The 16,951-nt window shown below is 39.6% G+C and overlaps 2 protein-coding genes across 2 annotated transcripts; one reads left to right on the forward strand and one right to left on the reverse strand.

The window, feature by feature from the left end:
• Positions 1-3,645: 3,645 nt before the first annotated feature.
• LOC115749572 (SNF1-related protein kinase regulatory subunit gamma-1) lies at positions 3,646-7,085 on the forward strand. Its single transcript, XM_030686449.2, has 6 exons — positions 3,646-3,877; positions 4,493-4,665; positions 5,144-5,314; positions 5,429-5,704; positions 6,235-6,398; positions 6,540-7,085. The coding sequence occupies exons 1-6, from the start codon at positions 3,694-3,696 to the stop codon at positions 6,835-6,837; spliced, it is 1,266 nt and encodes a 421-aa protein (XP_030542309.1). The 5' UTR covers positions 3,646-3,693; the 3' UTR covers positions 6,838-7,085.
• Positions 7,086-10,109: 3,024 nt separating this feature from the next.
• On the reverse strand, positions 10,110-12,577 carry LOC115749535 (exocyst complex component EXO70B1). The gene has a single exon (XM_030686395.2). It carries the CDS (start codon positions 12,340-12,342, stop codon positions 10,351-10,353), a length of 1,992 nt encoding a protein of 663 aa, XP_030542255.1. The 5' UTR covers positions 12,343-12,577; the 3' UTR covers positions 10,110-10,350.
• Positions 12,578-16,951: the final 4,374 nt, after the last annotated feature.

Below are 16,951 nucleotides of genomic sequence, written 5' to 3' on the forward strand. Positions count from 1 at the left end.
GTCTTGTCAAATCGTTAGTCTTCGTCTTGACAAACATTGTGTGATTCTTTTGATTTTTGAATTGGGATTGAGGTTTCTTCTTCTTGACGAACATCGTGTGATTCTTTTGTTTTCTGAATATTGTGCGATTCTTTTTGGTGTGATGGCTGTAATTGAGTTTAGGTGGTGGATCTTAGATAAACTGCGCTATGATTATATGGGTGCTTCAAGTTAAAGGGTTTAGGGCAGATAAAAGATATTTAGTTTCATTTTTCTTATATAAACAATGCCGCTTTTGTTTGGTTGGTTGGTATTGCCCTTCTAGTATTTCACCTACACTTTGGGTTTCCTAATTAGTGTGCTCCAACATACATGGATATGATCAAAATGATTTTCGTTCAATGGAAAACATAAGTGTAAAAAGGGGGAAAACAAAGAGTATATTTTCCGGTTATATGGGAAATCATTTTCTAGACTGTTATTTTTATTGACCGAAAAAAAAAATTCACCTGTTTTCTCCGTTTATTACGTTGGAAAATATTTTTCTGGAAAATATTTTCCCCAATTTTTAGTGTTTGGGGGGCGGAAAATAGGTGGTCAATGAAAATGATTTCTGGTCAATGGAAAATGTCGGTCTAAAAATGGGGAAAATGATTTCTATCCATAAAAGTAGGGAAATCATTTTCTAGAATTTCTACTAGCGTTTTATCCTTCACACTCTCGCCCTCCCGTAGCCTACGTGTTGTCCTCTCGTGCTCTCGTCACCCTCACGCCGCCTTCTCGCTGTCTTCGCATCCTCTTTTTATTTTTCCCTCTTTTTGCTCTCTCACCTTCGCATCTTCTCTTCCTTTTCCCCTCATTCTTACACAACTTAGGGCTTCTTTATCTCGTTCCTTGTCTCCGGAGCTGCTCCTCTCCCGCCTTGCGCTTTGCCTCGTCCCTCATCTCATCCCACGGATACACGATTCCCAAGATAATCACCGTAATTAGCTCTCATTTCTGTAAATTGATCTATTTGTTTAGTAGCCGATTCAAGAAAAAGTGCGAAAATCCTACAATAGGTTTCTCTTGTGCTATTGTTCGCCGTTCACTTTCCCTTTTCCGAGTGATACCAAGAGAAAGATAGTTTGAGAGGTTTGGATTCTATTCGAAGTTGGTTTTCCGGGTCGCTTCCTTTGCTTTATTCACCTGGTGAGTTCTGCTCTAATTTCAACTTGTTTTTGGGTTCTTTAAGATTTTCTGGAGTTCTCATATCAAATTCATCGTTTAAAATTTGATATGCAAAGGAGAACATAATTAGCAATATGTTTTATTTAGTTTTGTTGCTAAAAGGCATACTTGTTTTCTTTTTGTTTTGCTGTTGTTAGTACTTTGAGAATTAAACCAGTATGTCTTCTTGGTATTGAGGTTCTTGCCTATTTCCAGGTATACATATATTAGCCTATGTTTTAGTCCATCCCGTTAAATCTTTCTCTCGTACGGGGTTATATGCTGATGTTACTATTAATGTTGATTGTTGATCGATTGGCTTTAATATAGTTAGATTGTTAATGATGCTATTATCCATTGTGAATGAGTGATCCTGTGTTTTGAGATATGCCACATGCAAAGATGATGTGTGGCTGCTGGGAATGAAATGATTGAGAATGAGCAATTGTGTGTCTGCTGGAAATGAGTAATGTCTGAGTATCTCTACGTAAAAGATCAAGAACATGAAGCTGGTTTATCTTGGAAACTAGTCTGAAAATGAGCAATGTCCGAGTCATTGTTTAGGGATCTTTTGGACGTCATGCATCTCTATTATGTGAAAGAATCTATGCTTCTTAGTCATTTCATTTTTCCGGATCTTCAATGAGTGGGAGCGGGTTTGGTGACAATTTATATGTTGTAATTTTCTATAGATTTTTGAGATGTTGATTGGTCTGTGTTATTTAACACTACATATGTTGCGCGAAACAAGGGATCGAATAATAAATAGACAGAACAAAAAATAAATTGAACACCGGATATACATAGATCAATCGTATAGACCTACGTCCACGAGAAGAACAAGAACAAATTTCACTATAAATCAAGTGATACAATTCGAAGATTACAAACCACATTCGAGTTACTCAAACACTTTCAGTATCTTCCAGTCCCAATTACATCTAATAACTCGTGCAGTGTTTAGCCTCTCAATTCCTCATGAAATAATATCTCAATCTTACAAAGGAATTAAATGCAGATCTTACGATAAGATTTAATCTGTTCCAACAATTGAATTCTTAATGTAATTCCACAAACAAAACCAACGAAGACAAACCCTCTCAAGTATTCAACGACGAGACGACGCTTCAATAAATCACGTCAATAACAGCCCCAGAATTAATGCATGAACTGAATATATATATATCGTTCGAATCTTCGCCGACTCAATCAAGGAATTCTCTTATTTCAATATATATATATATATACATGTTCTGTGTGAGCCCAGGTTGACCGAGTCCACCCCAAGTCCATGTTCGATTTCACGCCCAAGATTCCAAGACCAAACAGGAAAGTTGATGTTACCTTTGCAACTTCATTATGCATATCTTTAATTGTTGATCACGATTCCAATCACGAAAACAATTTTCAGAATCTACATTATTCCGTTTTCAACTTTTCCTGTATCGACTCATATATATGCAAAATAAGTTGGGTTCGTTCACGTGCTTAAATTCAAAACATATTTTAATACCCTAATCTTCAAGTACCTTTATGCGAATATCCCTTTTTCTTCTGTCTTGTTTGTGGTCGTGGCCTTCCTTTGAGTTCCCATTGTTTCGTGTTATCGATACATATTCTTATGTTGTTGGATAAATGATCCGGAGGTATTGATCATGTCAAAGTTCTTCCCAAGTTTCTACATTCTAATGCAACCACTCGTTACGCAATATTAAATTAATAATTTTTAATTGCAAACCTTGGGTCCCACACCCATTTCCCCATTTGTTATAAAAGCCTAAATAATGTATGTCTATTTTGAAGAAAAAAAATAAGGTGGATTTTCCTTATCAAATAACAAAAAACATTTTTCGAAACTTTTTCAGTTTTCAACCAAACATCGAAAAATGAAATATTTTTCGTGGAATAAACAGAGCAACCTATTCACTCTCAAGGCTCTAAAAAGTAAAAAGGTCTAGGTCTCGGCATTTTGTTAAAAAGGCGAACCGATCGACTATTGACACACGTGTCGCTCCGAGCCACGTCACCAACCGATCCTAGTCAGCGTCCCCGTCGCCATCGTCCAGGACAAGCGCGAAGATCACTCTCCACCCCGCACGCAGAGTCAGAAGCGTTTTCGTGGCCCACAGTTAAAACCGGATAAGCGTAGCGAAGAACACGTCCAGCGCTTTAACACTTTATCCTCGTCTTTGACCAAAATGACCTCTACTCTTAACGATCCTCCGTCACCGTTAGATCTCCCCACGTGTCCCTGTCCACAACTCCCGATGCACTAGTAAGCAGTATCAACGGCTGACCTACCTCCTGCACTGTTATACCCGTCCAAGCGTGATGCACGGTAGTCTGCTCCATTTCCGTCTTTATCTTCTCTCTTTTAGGCCCACAATATTTGTCATTATCAATCATTGCATTCGTTTTTAAAGTTCTCAAACTAGTTCTAGCGTTGAAGTTCCACCGAGTGAGAAAGAGAGAGAGAGAGAGAGAGAGAGCTTGAGTTTGTTGACAATGGCGACGATGCAAGAGATTCGAACGGTGCAAGAGAGCCCGAGGAGTCCGGAGGCTCGGCTCGGAATGAAGGTGGAGGATCTGTGGGATGTTCAGGGGGCACAGCTCAGTCCGACGGAGAAGCTCAACGCCTGCTTCGAGGGCGTCCCTGTCTCTGCTTTTCCTCCTGCTCCTTCTTCTCATGGTACCGATCGCGTTATCTCTTTCGGTTTATTGATTGCACGCGATGATCAGGACTCAATTTCGCGAAGAAGTTAGCAGCGACAGATTGTTTCGGATATGCATAGCTTAATCCAATAAATCTTCGTTCAGGAGCTTAATTTACTCGTACGTAGCAGCTTCTGGATGATTCCTGAATATTGATTATGCTTGCAGTCTTATTGGCTGATGCTGTAGACGAGGGATTGAGGATTGTTAGTAGCTAATCTAGTAGACACTTGCTTTAGAGATTAGAATGATGCCGGTACTGCTCAGGTATTGTACCATTAACATATATCGTCTGTGTAACTAATTTCCTAAAAAAGAATTGAAGGGGAGCAGAGCGTAACTTTGAGCGTTGGATCTCAATCGGAGTGTAAATGGATGAGTTCAGGTTAGTGGTGCCTATCGATAAATACGCGCAGTTTTCAATAAAGTAATTCGACAGTTCAAGAGTGATCTGCCAAGAATATACCCATGTACTGTCGCTTGTGACTTTTGTTTCTTTCATATATGGCATATTGAGAGCAAGATATCTTTTTATCCCGGTTCAGCAGCTGAAGCTGTGTACTCTAAGCGATGTATGTGCCCTTGTGTGCAGTAATTGAGATAAGATCAGATGCCAGTCTTGCTGAAGCAGTTCAAATATTGTCCCAGCACAAAGTCCTTAGCGCTCCTGTGGTGAATGTTGATGCACCTGAAGATGCCAGCTGGATTGATAGATATCTTGGCATTGTTGAATTTGCAGGAATTGTTGTTTGGATTCTACAGCAGGTGAGCCGGCCTAAAACAATTAACCATCCAAATAGGAAATGGCTGAATTTCTTACAAGTGTCTATTAGCTAACAGTTGCCTGATAGAGACTTGTTGAAACTTGTGCCTAGATTCGAGAGAGCAAGGAGAGAATAATAGCAACTTTTAAAATTTAAGAAAACGAGGAGAGGTTAAGTTTGATGTGCTTTCTTAGTGGTTTTAGGCATGTGCTCCTTTCAACTTATTATTATGATGGCTGCGAGCACGGCGTCACTCTTCTTCTGCCATGGATTAAATCCTCTTATGAAATCAAATAGCTGAACTAGGAATGGCTGATATTAGGAGAGAACTATCAGTGTAAATTGGGAAAATGACAAGAGTACTCTCATTTTACCTCACTCTGTAATTGCAAATGACGATTTAACCGACCGAATTTAGTGCATTCTGCTTTCTGAACGAAGGGACCTCTAGTTGAGTTATCTAATTCTTCATGTTGCAGTCAGAACCTCCATCTCCCAGGAGTCCCAGATCAGGAGCTGCTTTTGCTTTAGCAGCTAATGGAGTAACTTCTGCTTCAGGGCTTGGAAACTTAGGTCCTGAACCTGCTGCTGAAACTTCTGGAAGCTTTTTTGAGGATCTCACAACCTCTGAAATCTATAACAATACCAAGGTTGTATGTCTAACGTCAATAGCTAAATCTCCTGTTTGATATTTGTTTTTTCTTTTTCTTCGTCATGTTGTATACCTGAAAAGGTTCTCATTCCAGTAAATTATGTCCATACAGGTACAAGATATTTCGGGGTCATTTCGCTGGGCCCCTTTTCTTGCTCTGCCGAAGTCGGATTCCTTTTTGACTATGCTCTTGTTGCTATCAAAGTACAAAATGAAGAGTATTCCTGTGGTTGACTTGGGTGAGGGCAAAATTGATAATGTCATTACTCAGTCTGCAGTAATTCACATGTTAGCTGAATGCACTGGCCTTCATTGGTTCGAAAGCTGGGGAACTAAAAGGCTATCTGAACTTGGGCTCCCCCTCATGCCTCCTAATCAATTAGTCAAGGTGCGGCTCATTTTAGAACCTTTCTCCTGTTAAATATTGTCCTCACATCTCGTTCCCATTTAATCTCTCAGTCATTCAAGAAAGAATTAAAGGCACCATAAGCAGGATCTGATGGACAAAGTGCTCTTTTCAGAATTTGAGAACTTTCTGAATGTTTGAATACACTTGTTTGTGAGAGAAATCATCCTCCAGGACGAAATGATACTAGATTATGCCACTACTTGGTCTCTTTATGTGCATTCCATCCTTTTTAAGTTTTGCAGAAGAGCACTTCGCCACAGGTTGTTTGCGATCATTATGTCCGTTTTGGTGCTCTATGGGTATATGAATCTTGTGTGCATTTCCCAGAAGACTATCCATGGACACTAGAATAAGCAACCATGACAGAGAGTAATGTGGAATTTTGTTGAAGATTCAGCCCCCCAAACGCAGTCTTTTGGCTTTCTCAATCAGTTTTTAGTTTCAAAGCAAAATGGCAATAGCTAAACAGTCTTTGATCTGATATATACTGACTGCTCTCACTGCTTCAGGTGTATGAGCATGAACCAGTGATGCAGGCATTTAAGCTAATGAGGAAAAGAAGAATTGGAGGGATTCCTGTTGTTGACAACAGTGGTAAAAAGGCAGTGGGCAATATAAGCATACGAGATATCCAATTCCTTCTGACTTTGCCAAAGATCTACCATGACTACAGGTTGGTAACAATTTTGTTCATCTTAACATGCTTCTTAATGGCGGAGCCTTCTCATTTTATATGCAAACCATGTCTATACATTGCGTCAGGCTTGTTATTACGATCCGTTTGCTTATCGCTTGCTTCTCACAATCTATTCAGATCAGTTACAGCAAAAGGCTTCCTGACTGCTGCTAGAAACTATCTGGAGAAGCATCAAGAAGCCTCCCCAATGTTGGGCAGCATGATAACATGCAAAAGCGATCAGACTATCAAGGAGCTAATTTTGACGCTGGACTCCCACAAAATACAGAGGATATACGTTGTAGATGATGGTGGGAACCTACAAGGTGTTATCACTCTGAGAGATATCATTTCGAAACTAGTCCACGAGCCGCGTGGCTATTTTGGTGACTTCTTTGACGGAGTTCTACCTCTTCCTCAGAACAGCAGGGTCTGATGAGGCTTTTTCATCAACCTTACTGACTGTCTCCTAGTCGACTGACATCTTTTCTGTTTCTGTTGGATGCCACTTCACTTTGTTGTACGCGGCGGTTTTGGCTAACGAATAATTTGTGTTTGTAAATAGGCAGGCATAATGAGTTTGCCTCCTCAAGAAATGTTACTCTGTTCGTAGTTTGCTGTGCGGGAGAACTGTGGGCAAACTTGCTTATATTGTCAAATAACAGCTTTTCCATCTCTTCCCAAGATGCTGGTTCATTTCCCTTACTGTTTGGCTTCAGCAAATACGTAGATTGGTTCATTTCCCTGACTGTTTGGCTTCAGCGAATAAGTAGATATATTAACATCTAATTCTCTGTTCTCAGGAATAAAATTAGAAAAAATCATTTTTACTGAGAAATTATTTTTAAAAACAGAATCGTTATCAAACAGGCCAAGTGCAAGTGCAAAAGCCAAGGGACATGTCTCATTGCACTTAATGGCACGCCTAGCAAACTATCTGCTGGTCCTATTGATCAAAGGGACAAAACTCTTGGATGCTTTCCACCCAATGTAACCATTTGGGTTGCTCAAGTTTTTCGGCCCGGACTAAGGCATCAGCTTCTGCAGCGTTATAGCACATCGATTGGTGTCGTGTCATTCCTCCAATGTGTTGTGTATCTCAGATATGCATCGAAGATCGAGGCCAATATCTCTCTGATCAAGTTGGGGATTCTCTTTGGATGTGATCGAGTGAACAATCTGTGCCATCGCTGAAAAATATGCAAGGAATCACATAGCGTAGAGGGCCTCCCCTGGAGTACGCACGACGTGCACAAGTTAAAATTATTCACTCTACTACCTTGAGATTCAAATCGGTGGTCAAGCGGATCCTGTGCTTTGATTGCTTAGATCTTGTGATTTGATCGCATTAAGAAAGATATCCATCTATTAAGTACCCGTTCCAAACGCAAGCCCCGGGGGGATGGGGGAATGGGTGAGGAGTATGACTGTACAGGGTCAACTCACTCGCAAACTAATAAGATGAAGGATAATCTACATTAGCTGGATTTCCCATGCCACACACAAATAAAAAAAAAAGGGCAACTGCGCAACACTACCTGAACCTCTGATCACCATCCAAAACACATCCCAAATATATATATTCACCAACCATCCGAGCCACGGTATAATATGACCAAATCCAGAGGCTCTCCGTTCCTTTAACTGAGAACAAGATACCACCGAGAGATTTTAACCAAGCATATTTTTTACCCTCCCCAACAAAAAGCAACAATTCAGGCGCCGTTTAAGACTCCATAGATCTCATACAAGGAAAACCAAAGGGTATCAGTTGTCTGGGAGTCTCGGACTCTTGTGGTAATGCCACCGCCATTGCAATCAGCAGGAGATTAAGCTAAAGAAACTCCCCGCTATTGCTTAATCAGTTCAATTCTGATAATTCTCAAACAAACAATAAGTACATTAAGTAAGATTGATAAATTCCATCCGTTTAAGACCCCATAGATCTCCAAAGGTTGAGCAAAACTAGCAACATGCATAACCAGAGACTTTTGACATAACCAGTGACTACGCCTCTATTAAAGATACATACTACTTGCATGGAAAAGTGTGCAAAGACTCTTCTTAAACAGGACATTCCAAGTTCCCAGCAGCATTAGACAAATAGTAGTGCTGATTTCATATTCATCAAGACACCAAACAGACACCAAAAGAAACCTATCCATTCATCAGCCTTGCTTTTTGTCCTTGCATCTAACAGAATATGAAGTTTGACGGGGCTCGTGAGATATGGTAAAAATCCAATCTAGGATTTATTGAATATACTATGAACACTATCTCACTCTAACAACATCGTAAAAATCAGACGTCATCCCAGAATTTCCCACTTAACCTAAATCAGACGCTTAATTTGGAAATTATTAGAAAAATTGAATATTACAAAGGCATTTAGTATTTAGTATTTAAATGCATCCGAAATCATTTTAGCTGGCAAAGGCTAAGGAGAAACACTTCTTTTCTAGGTTAGAGACGAGGAAATAGGTACAAGAAAAAGGACATGTATCCTCTTTTTCAAAATTAGTGGTTTTCGGGAGTAGATGCATTGCAGTGATCACTGAAACAAGTCAGCAAGCTCTCTGTTTTCAGGACATGTATCCTCCTTTCCAAATGATTAGTTCAATTTACAGAGACAAAGATTGATATCCAAACAGACCAAAGGTCAGTCGGAATAAGACATATAAAGAGAAAAATTGATGATCAAACAAAAAATAAGTGGCCTCTATTTCAACTTTGATGAAAAAGCATATAATCATCATGCACCATTTCTAAGGACCATGACAACAATATGATATCACTCACAGGGAAAAAGCAACTCCATAACCTATTTGAGAAAGTCCAACTTAGCTAACAGTATCATGCTACTATATCATTCATTATCTCAACATCTGAACTTGATGGCCTTAACATACCCAATGGTCCAGCAATACTTTCAGCTCCAAGCCGATCTATTCCTTACTGAATAACCTCAGTCTTTTACTCCTTTTGGTTAAAGGCACTTTCCAAGTTCCAACTACCGAATGTTATCCTACCTATAGATGAATTAACACGCACCATGTCCGTGCTAATGCAGAGTAATAGAATCTCGAGTGATCTTGATGAGTATATCATAAGGATTGCAGGATCTTGGCACGTAAATGCTCCTATCAGAATAAGGACACAGCTCAGTGATCTTTGTTATTAATATTGTCCATTAAATTCTAAGATCAAATTATCCTTGGTCATCCTTGAGCCCCCAGGTGGGTCCACTTTTTAACACCTTTGGGCAAAACTTTACTCCAATAGCTCTGCAAAAGTTATGAATTCAACGACACCTCCCCCGCCCCTCAAACAGAAATGCAAGATTGACTGCCTGAATCTAGAGTACTCTTCTAACCACGCATTTGGCTCTTAAATATAAGATGGGGTCACAAATGCATATGAAAGATGAGGAGGAAAGAAAATTCCGTTTACTAGCAGAGATCACAAAGACGATGAAAGGAGCTTCCACATAGAGGTTCTTAGTAAACCATCTTGCACAAAATGAACTTGACTTTCAATTGAATATACCATAATCAAGATATGGCAGAGCAACTTTAACATGAAATCATCAGGACGTTAACTCATTGCGAACTTAAAATGATCGTAAACAGGGAAGGGGGAGCCAGCAGAACTGCAGCATCAGAAAAACCAAAGGGGCTAAACTGTCATCTACAAGAAGTCCATGATATCTTGACTAGTTGAATGCTAAGTACGAATTAATATAATAATGTACACAAAAAGTGTGGAGCTATGTTCTATTATACATGTACATCAAGTAAAAGGGCAACATCTCAACCAAAAGCTGTTGTTTATAATGTTAAAACCAAAATCAAACATCCAATGCATCATGTTACAACAGAAGGGTACATTTCCACTTTAATCTTCCTTATAAGAGCAGCATCCTCACCTGTTACACAAGTCCAGTATCCTCTTACGAATTTTTTCTTCTCAAATGATGCAGCACACCTGGCGATCCTTCAAACAAGTCCAGCAAGTAATTCTCCAAATCTTCCGGCGTATACTTGATATACTTCCCAGCATTCCTCCCGCTCTCTAGCTGACTCCCAAACCGGCCCATAAAGGAACGATACGCCGGAATCACCTTCTCAGATATAGATATGCGAAGCTCTTCACGGAGCTGAGGATCTGGGACCTTCCAAGCCGTCTGAACCCTGTAAATGTCCTCGAAGCATGCATTGAAGTTCTTAAACCTATCCTTCAATGCCACCTTGGAAGCATTATTTGAGCTGCCACCAATGCCCTCATCCTTCAAGAAAGATAGCGACTTGCTCCAAGAGGCCCTTAGATAACTTGTGGCATATTGGCGGGTCAGCCCACGGCGCTTCCGAACCCAATGGTCACCCAAAAGATTCCCAAGCTCAGAACCCTTCACTTTCTGCACTACGTACCAGATATTATTCATCAAGAATATGTACTGCATGGCAGCATCCTCATAGAGTCTTGATTTCTCCTCAAGGTTCGACTCTAGAGTGGAAATCAGTGACTGGAAATGCCGTGTAACCGGAGACACTCTCTCAGTTTGCAACTTGTCCCCACCGACTTTTTCCGAACCGTGAAGCTCGTCCTCATTGCCCTCCAAAAGAGAATCCAGAGATTCAATATAAACCACGAGCAACTTTAGATAATTCATCACATATCGAGTTATGGGGTGAATCTCCCCATTTTGCATCGGTTTCCTCGAGGTTTCACCCTGCACTGCTTTCTCAAACTCCGAAAATGTGGCTCTTGCAGCCTCGCCTAATCGAGATAATACACCTTTGGCCTCTGACCACACAAACTCATCAGTAACCATTGCCTGCAAATTTGGCAACGCGTCTGCAAGAGCATCATACATATCAAGAATCCTAAAGAGCTTCTCCGATGACCTGTTGCCTATCGAAACTGCCTCTCCAAAATTCAACAATTGCATCATAGACCACTTTGCAGTCTCATTAAAGCAAATCTCCTTAATGGAATCAGAGCCACTAAAAATCTGATCACAAAGCCTCTTTTCGCCAGTTAACAAGACTCTTACCGCAATCTTCACAGCCTGTATCCACTTCTTCACCTTCTCGTCCAAATCCTTCCACTCGACCTTCTGCACGTCCTCAATACTTAACTTCTCAACACCTAAGATCACCAAACACTCATCCAACGCCTCACGTCTCACGCTAGTATAAGCCTGACAACACTCCTTCTCATACCCAGACCTAATCATCCTCTCAGCGATCTCCCTCAATTCCACCACGGCATCCGGATTAATCAAGTCCACAAACAAATCATCACCTATGCTCGCGCCTCGCTCGTGGAAACAACCACTGCCGTCATTATCAACCTCGCCGAAACTCTCGAATTCATCATCAATCACACCTTCGTTCGAAACGAAGGAGAGGGAAACCCTACGGATCGATCCGTAGAGCCGATCAGCATCCAGAGGCACCGTGTTACGGATCAGTATGTGTCGAAACTCGTCCTCCAAACGCGACATGGCGATCTGGATCGCGGTATCGGCACGGTCAACAAAGTCCTTATGGTCTTCGACGGTCAAGTTCTCGCACAGTTGCAGAATCTCGTCGAGCGCAGACAAGTACTCGTTGGCATCCTCCGGCGAGTCTTCCCAGGGGAGAGAGTTGGAATTGGAGTCGTAGCGAAGGATGACCTTCTCCGCCGGGTCGAAGCGGTCCTCCAGTGCCGATGAAGAGTGGATCAAGTCGGTGATCCTGGAGAGGCGATTATCGAAGCTGGAGAAGATGAGGAGCATGTCCTCGCGGACTTCCTTGGGAGTGTTGAGGCTCTTCAGAATCTGCTGGGCGGTGGCCATCACGCGGTCCTCGGCTCCACCCCCGCCGCCGCTGCCGCCTTCTCCCCCTCCCCCTCCCCCTCCGCCGCCGCCGATACTTGATGTGGTTGTGGTCGTGGCCATGGTTTCGGTTTCAGTTTCAGTACAACTATGGCGATCTCAGAGGTCGATCAAGTTGTTTTGTGAGAAAGAGAGAGAGAGAGAGAGAGAGTTGAAATTTCGATGGCGATGACGTTGGTGATTGTGTTACAGTGAATGTGGAGAGAGACGGGAGAGAGAGAGAGAGGGGGGGTGTTGTGCGAGTGGCGGAGGACGTGAAATTACCAAAATGTGTCAGCCGGCCTAAAACCGCAGATAGAAGAATATCCAGACATGAATCGGAGTAACGTGTGTGGTAAGCGGTGTTGTTTTATATGTCGGTGCACGGACATTATTGACCTCCAAATTATCTTGGCATTTTCTTTTTGGTCCAAATCTTAGCATTCACTCGGCCTGAAACTATCATATTAATCAATTAATCAATTGAGCATTCTTTAAAATTCTTCGAAGAAATAAATTACATTCGACAATCAAAAGCACTCTATCCTCTTCGGCTTGGTTTGTTTCGCAAAAAATCAATGATTTTCAAAGCGTATTTCTAAAAATATCCATTTGTGTAGCTCGAAGGAAATAGTCAATGAAAAATATTTCCATCGTTCACAAAAAATTTTGGTATGATTCCGCAATTCCGATGATTATACATTCTAAGTGAATTTCATCCTAATTCGGATCGCCTTACATTAAAAAAATCAGTAGGTAATTAATTAAGCGTATAATCAAATCTCGTGAACAGTAATTTCATGAGTGAAGTTAGTGACATGTGGGCTTTCGCATTTATTTTTCTAGTAATCAAAATAATCATTATATATTTCGCTCCGATGGCTCGAGGGATATTTGGCACCACAAATAGCTTTCCATAAAGCGCAATGATCTTATCATCTCGCGAGCGCCGAACGATACTTTCACCCATGCTCATGTAATGACCTCGAGAAAATGCACGGATGGAATTAGTGGAAACAAACGTCACTAAATTGTATAAAAATGTTTGGAGGGAAAAAAAAAATTAAAATAGAGTTATTTTCTTTCTTATATGCGTAAATGGATAGCAGCCATTTTATTAGGTTCTACAGTGGCCATGGCACGTCACCATAAAAAAAAAAAATTCTTATAAAATGACTTAGGAAATTCCATTGGAGATGGAAATCCTAACATTAGAGAGTTTATAACTACTTCCACTACCTAGCATTTGATCAGGGCTAAGCTAGACGCTGACATGTTGTAAGCTTTTACACAGCACACGACCCACAAAACAAACCAAGAGAAGGGTCCAATCGAAGTTTCCTTCCTACTAATTATAACCGTAATTAACTTAGGTTGCGTTTGATCGTCCGAATTTTTAGTCAGAATATGATTGGATATGAAATCCAGGGATTTTGTCATATTTTATCCAGTGTGATTTTTCCATATCTTATCTAATGTTTGGTGAATCGCAGTAATAAAACCGGATATATTCATATCATATCATGTTCGTAATTTGATATCAATATAAATTAATATGAAAATATGCAAACGAAAATTGAAAGAATATCTTATAATCCATTGCCGGATCCGGTAAGAAAAAGAAAATATAACCATTCATCTTTGTGACTGTGAAAAGTTTTGTCTCTCTCAATATATTCGTTAAACTTCAACACGAAACACAAAGTTACGAAAAATGAGGTTCGACTCTTTTTCTATTTTTCTTAGACTTTTGATGTGAACCTAAAAGTTAAGAAGGAGAAGAAATTTCAACTCTCTTGCTGTTTTCGTAGACTTTGATCGTGAACTAATAAAGTAGTCATGAAACTTCCACATGAACTAAAAATATAAATGAGAAGGATATGGAGATGCGATTTTTTTTTTTTTTTTTGAAATTTCATTGCCCCTTATTCTTCGAGAATTAGAAAATTCATTTTCAAGTTGGAATATATTCACTTAAAATCTATGCTCTCCTACTCCTTTTTTACTTATTTTTAATTATAATTTTCTTTTTATCATTATTATTTTTTTTTTTGGTAAGGTAAGAATGTATTGAACTTTCCAAAAGGACTAGGTACAAGAAGAGAACCGGACACACAAAAACCATGAACCATAAATGGCGCCGTCGGTGCCGGAGATGGTTCAACGGTGATCCGGTTGCAAGATACATGCGAATGTATTGGACGCAATACCCGTAAGCAAGCGGACCGCAAGGGAGAGGGCAGCGGAATACAAGATTACAAAAAGGCGACACAAATAAAGAGACAAGAACAGCAACAAAAGGCGTGGAAATACCGAAAGCAAGGAAAAACCAAACGCCCCAATACACCCGAACTAGCAAGATCCTGGAACCGAGGATGAGTAGCTCCAAAACCAAACTCCAAAAACTTGCCGTAGCTGCAGCAAGACAGAAGTGGACCAGCTGCATCGAGGCATTCAGCACCAGTGGTACGTGGAGGAAGGGCTGTGAGTTGACACGGCATAAAGGCAATGATCCACAGCACCCATAAGCTTCATTTGGAACAAACCTCTGAGAAGACCAGCCCTAGCGGGAGGGATATGCGCATTCCGTACCGTATACCCACGGATATATGAGTCGGTGGGAAGAAAATGCAACAAACGAGCTGGAGAATGCAGCCTAGCCTTGGTCCATGGAGGTGTAAATGCAAGCTCAGCTTTCTGCGAAAATGGTGGGAGAAAGGGTCCAATTCCTCTGTATGCTTCTATTTCGAGGGCTGTCACGGATGGGGGCCATAGACACACCTTTGTCCTTCACCATTTTAGTGAGGTGCAACATCATGGCCGGTATAAAGAGGCCTTTGTTTCGGAAAATAATGTTATTTCTCTCGGTCCAAATGATATGGCATAACGCTCCAAAGGAGAATCTAGCAATGCGGTGCCAAAAGGATCGGGTACCTGTCTGTTGTTTGATCCACCGTATATGGCCCATCCACGATCGATTGCACCAGGTGAGGTTGCATTTAAGTGCCCACTCCTCTGCAAGGCCGCGAGTGATGGGACACCGAAAGTACAAGTGGTTGACTGAGTCTGGTGTGTTCCGGCAAAAAGCACATACCCCATCATTATTTTAATTCCCTTATATCATTAATTAATAAATATACCATTATACTTAAAATATGTAATGATATAGATACTAGGATATATATATATGTATATGAATATATATGTATATATAGACACACACACACATACAAACTCTGTATTATAAAGAAGGAAGAAATTAAATTATAAATAAGATTTATAATAGATAAAAATGAAATTAGCTTTTTTTATTTTGAGTTTTCTTTTTAACATTAGAATTCAAATGTATTTAAATATAATAATTATTTTAATTTTATTATATAAGAAGTTTGTTATTCAGAAAAATAGTTTTTATACAATGAACAAAAGAAATCCTATCCACCTTTATCCTATCTCCCTTATGAGATAATTATATCAAGGCTATATCCTCTTTATATTCCACTGTCTCCTATCCCGAACATGAACCAAACACGGAATATGATAAAATTTATCATATCCCGACTGTCAAACGTAGTCTTAGACTCTTAGTACTTTTCACATGTCTTTAAAAAAAAAAAAAAGTGAATGAGATTAATAACTTGCGAAATGTCCAAATTACCCTTATTCGTATCGCTCTCGTGCTGGGAAGACCAATAGCGCCTAAGAATATAGCGAAAAACAAAAGTGGTACAAGCAGAAAAGATCGAGAGGGAGGATCGACATGAAACTGATGAAAGGCACGACACTGTTAGAAGTTTTCATCACGAGATGTTCTTCGTAAGTTTCTTAGATTACAATAAAACAGAAAGCATGCTACGAAGTACGACCAGATGAATAATAATTAACTGAGGAAGAAAAGAAGAAAGACCGAAAATGCGGCGATGATTACGGGCCACTTTCATCTTGTTCACACTGTGGAAGGCGGAAAGAGCGTTCGAGCGTTCCGATTTCTTTTTTTCTTACTCGTGCCCACGTTGGCGAATAAAATCGAGGAAAATCGACACCGAGGTCATTTATTTTTTTAAAAATAATTATTTTGATAAATATTTTTTTACAAATAATTACTTGTATTGTTTACAAAAATAAATGAGTGAAAATCATTTTCAAAGCATACGGAGATATTTAGACGTAAATTATTATCGGTAATCAAAATATTTTTAATTTACTAATTATTACAAGTGATGCAAAAGATAATTTTTTTGAAAATTATTTTTCTAATCATTCATTTTTTGGAGGTGTAATATTTTCTAAATTTCAGTCCAATATGTCATAATAAATCATAGAGACTTATGAATAGATTTTGACTTTATTGAAATATTGAGGGACTAGATTGAACAAAATAAAACTTCAGGATCTACATTAAATATTTAGGGTATCAACCAATATTTTGAAAGAATTAAAACATTAAGGATGATATTATACATCATACCAAAATTTAAAAACTATTAGTTACATTTATTTTATTTATTTCTTTCTTCTTCTTGCATAGGCATGTTCTCTCAATCAAAACTTTAAGGATGACATTATGTATTATACCAAAATTTAAAGTCTATTCAGTTGCATTTCTCCTTTTAATTGTGTTTTATGTAGAGAGAGAGAGAGAGAGAGAGAGGTATGTAAACTTCTCAAATTGGGTAGAAAATGCCATGGCTTA

The sequence above is a fragment of the Rhodamnia argentea genome, chromosome 7, assembly GCF_020921035.1.
Source record: "Rhodamnia argentea isolate NSW1041297 chromosome 7, ASM2092103v1, whole genome shotgun sequence".
NCBI classification, from domain to species: Eukaryota; Viridiplantae; Streptophyta; class Magnoliopsida; order Myrtales; family Myrtaceae; genus Rhodamnia; species Rhodamnia argentea.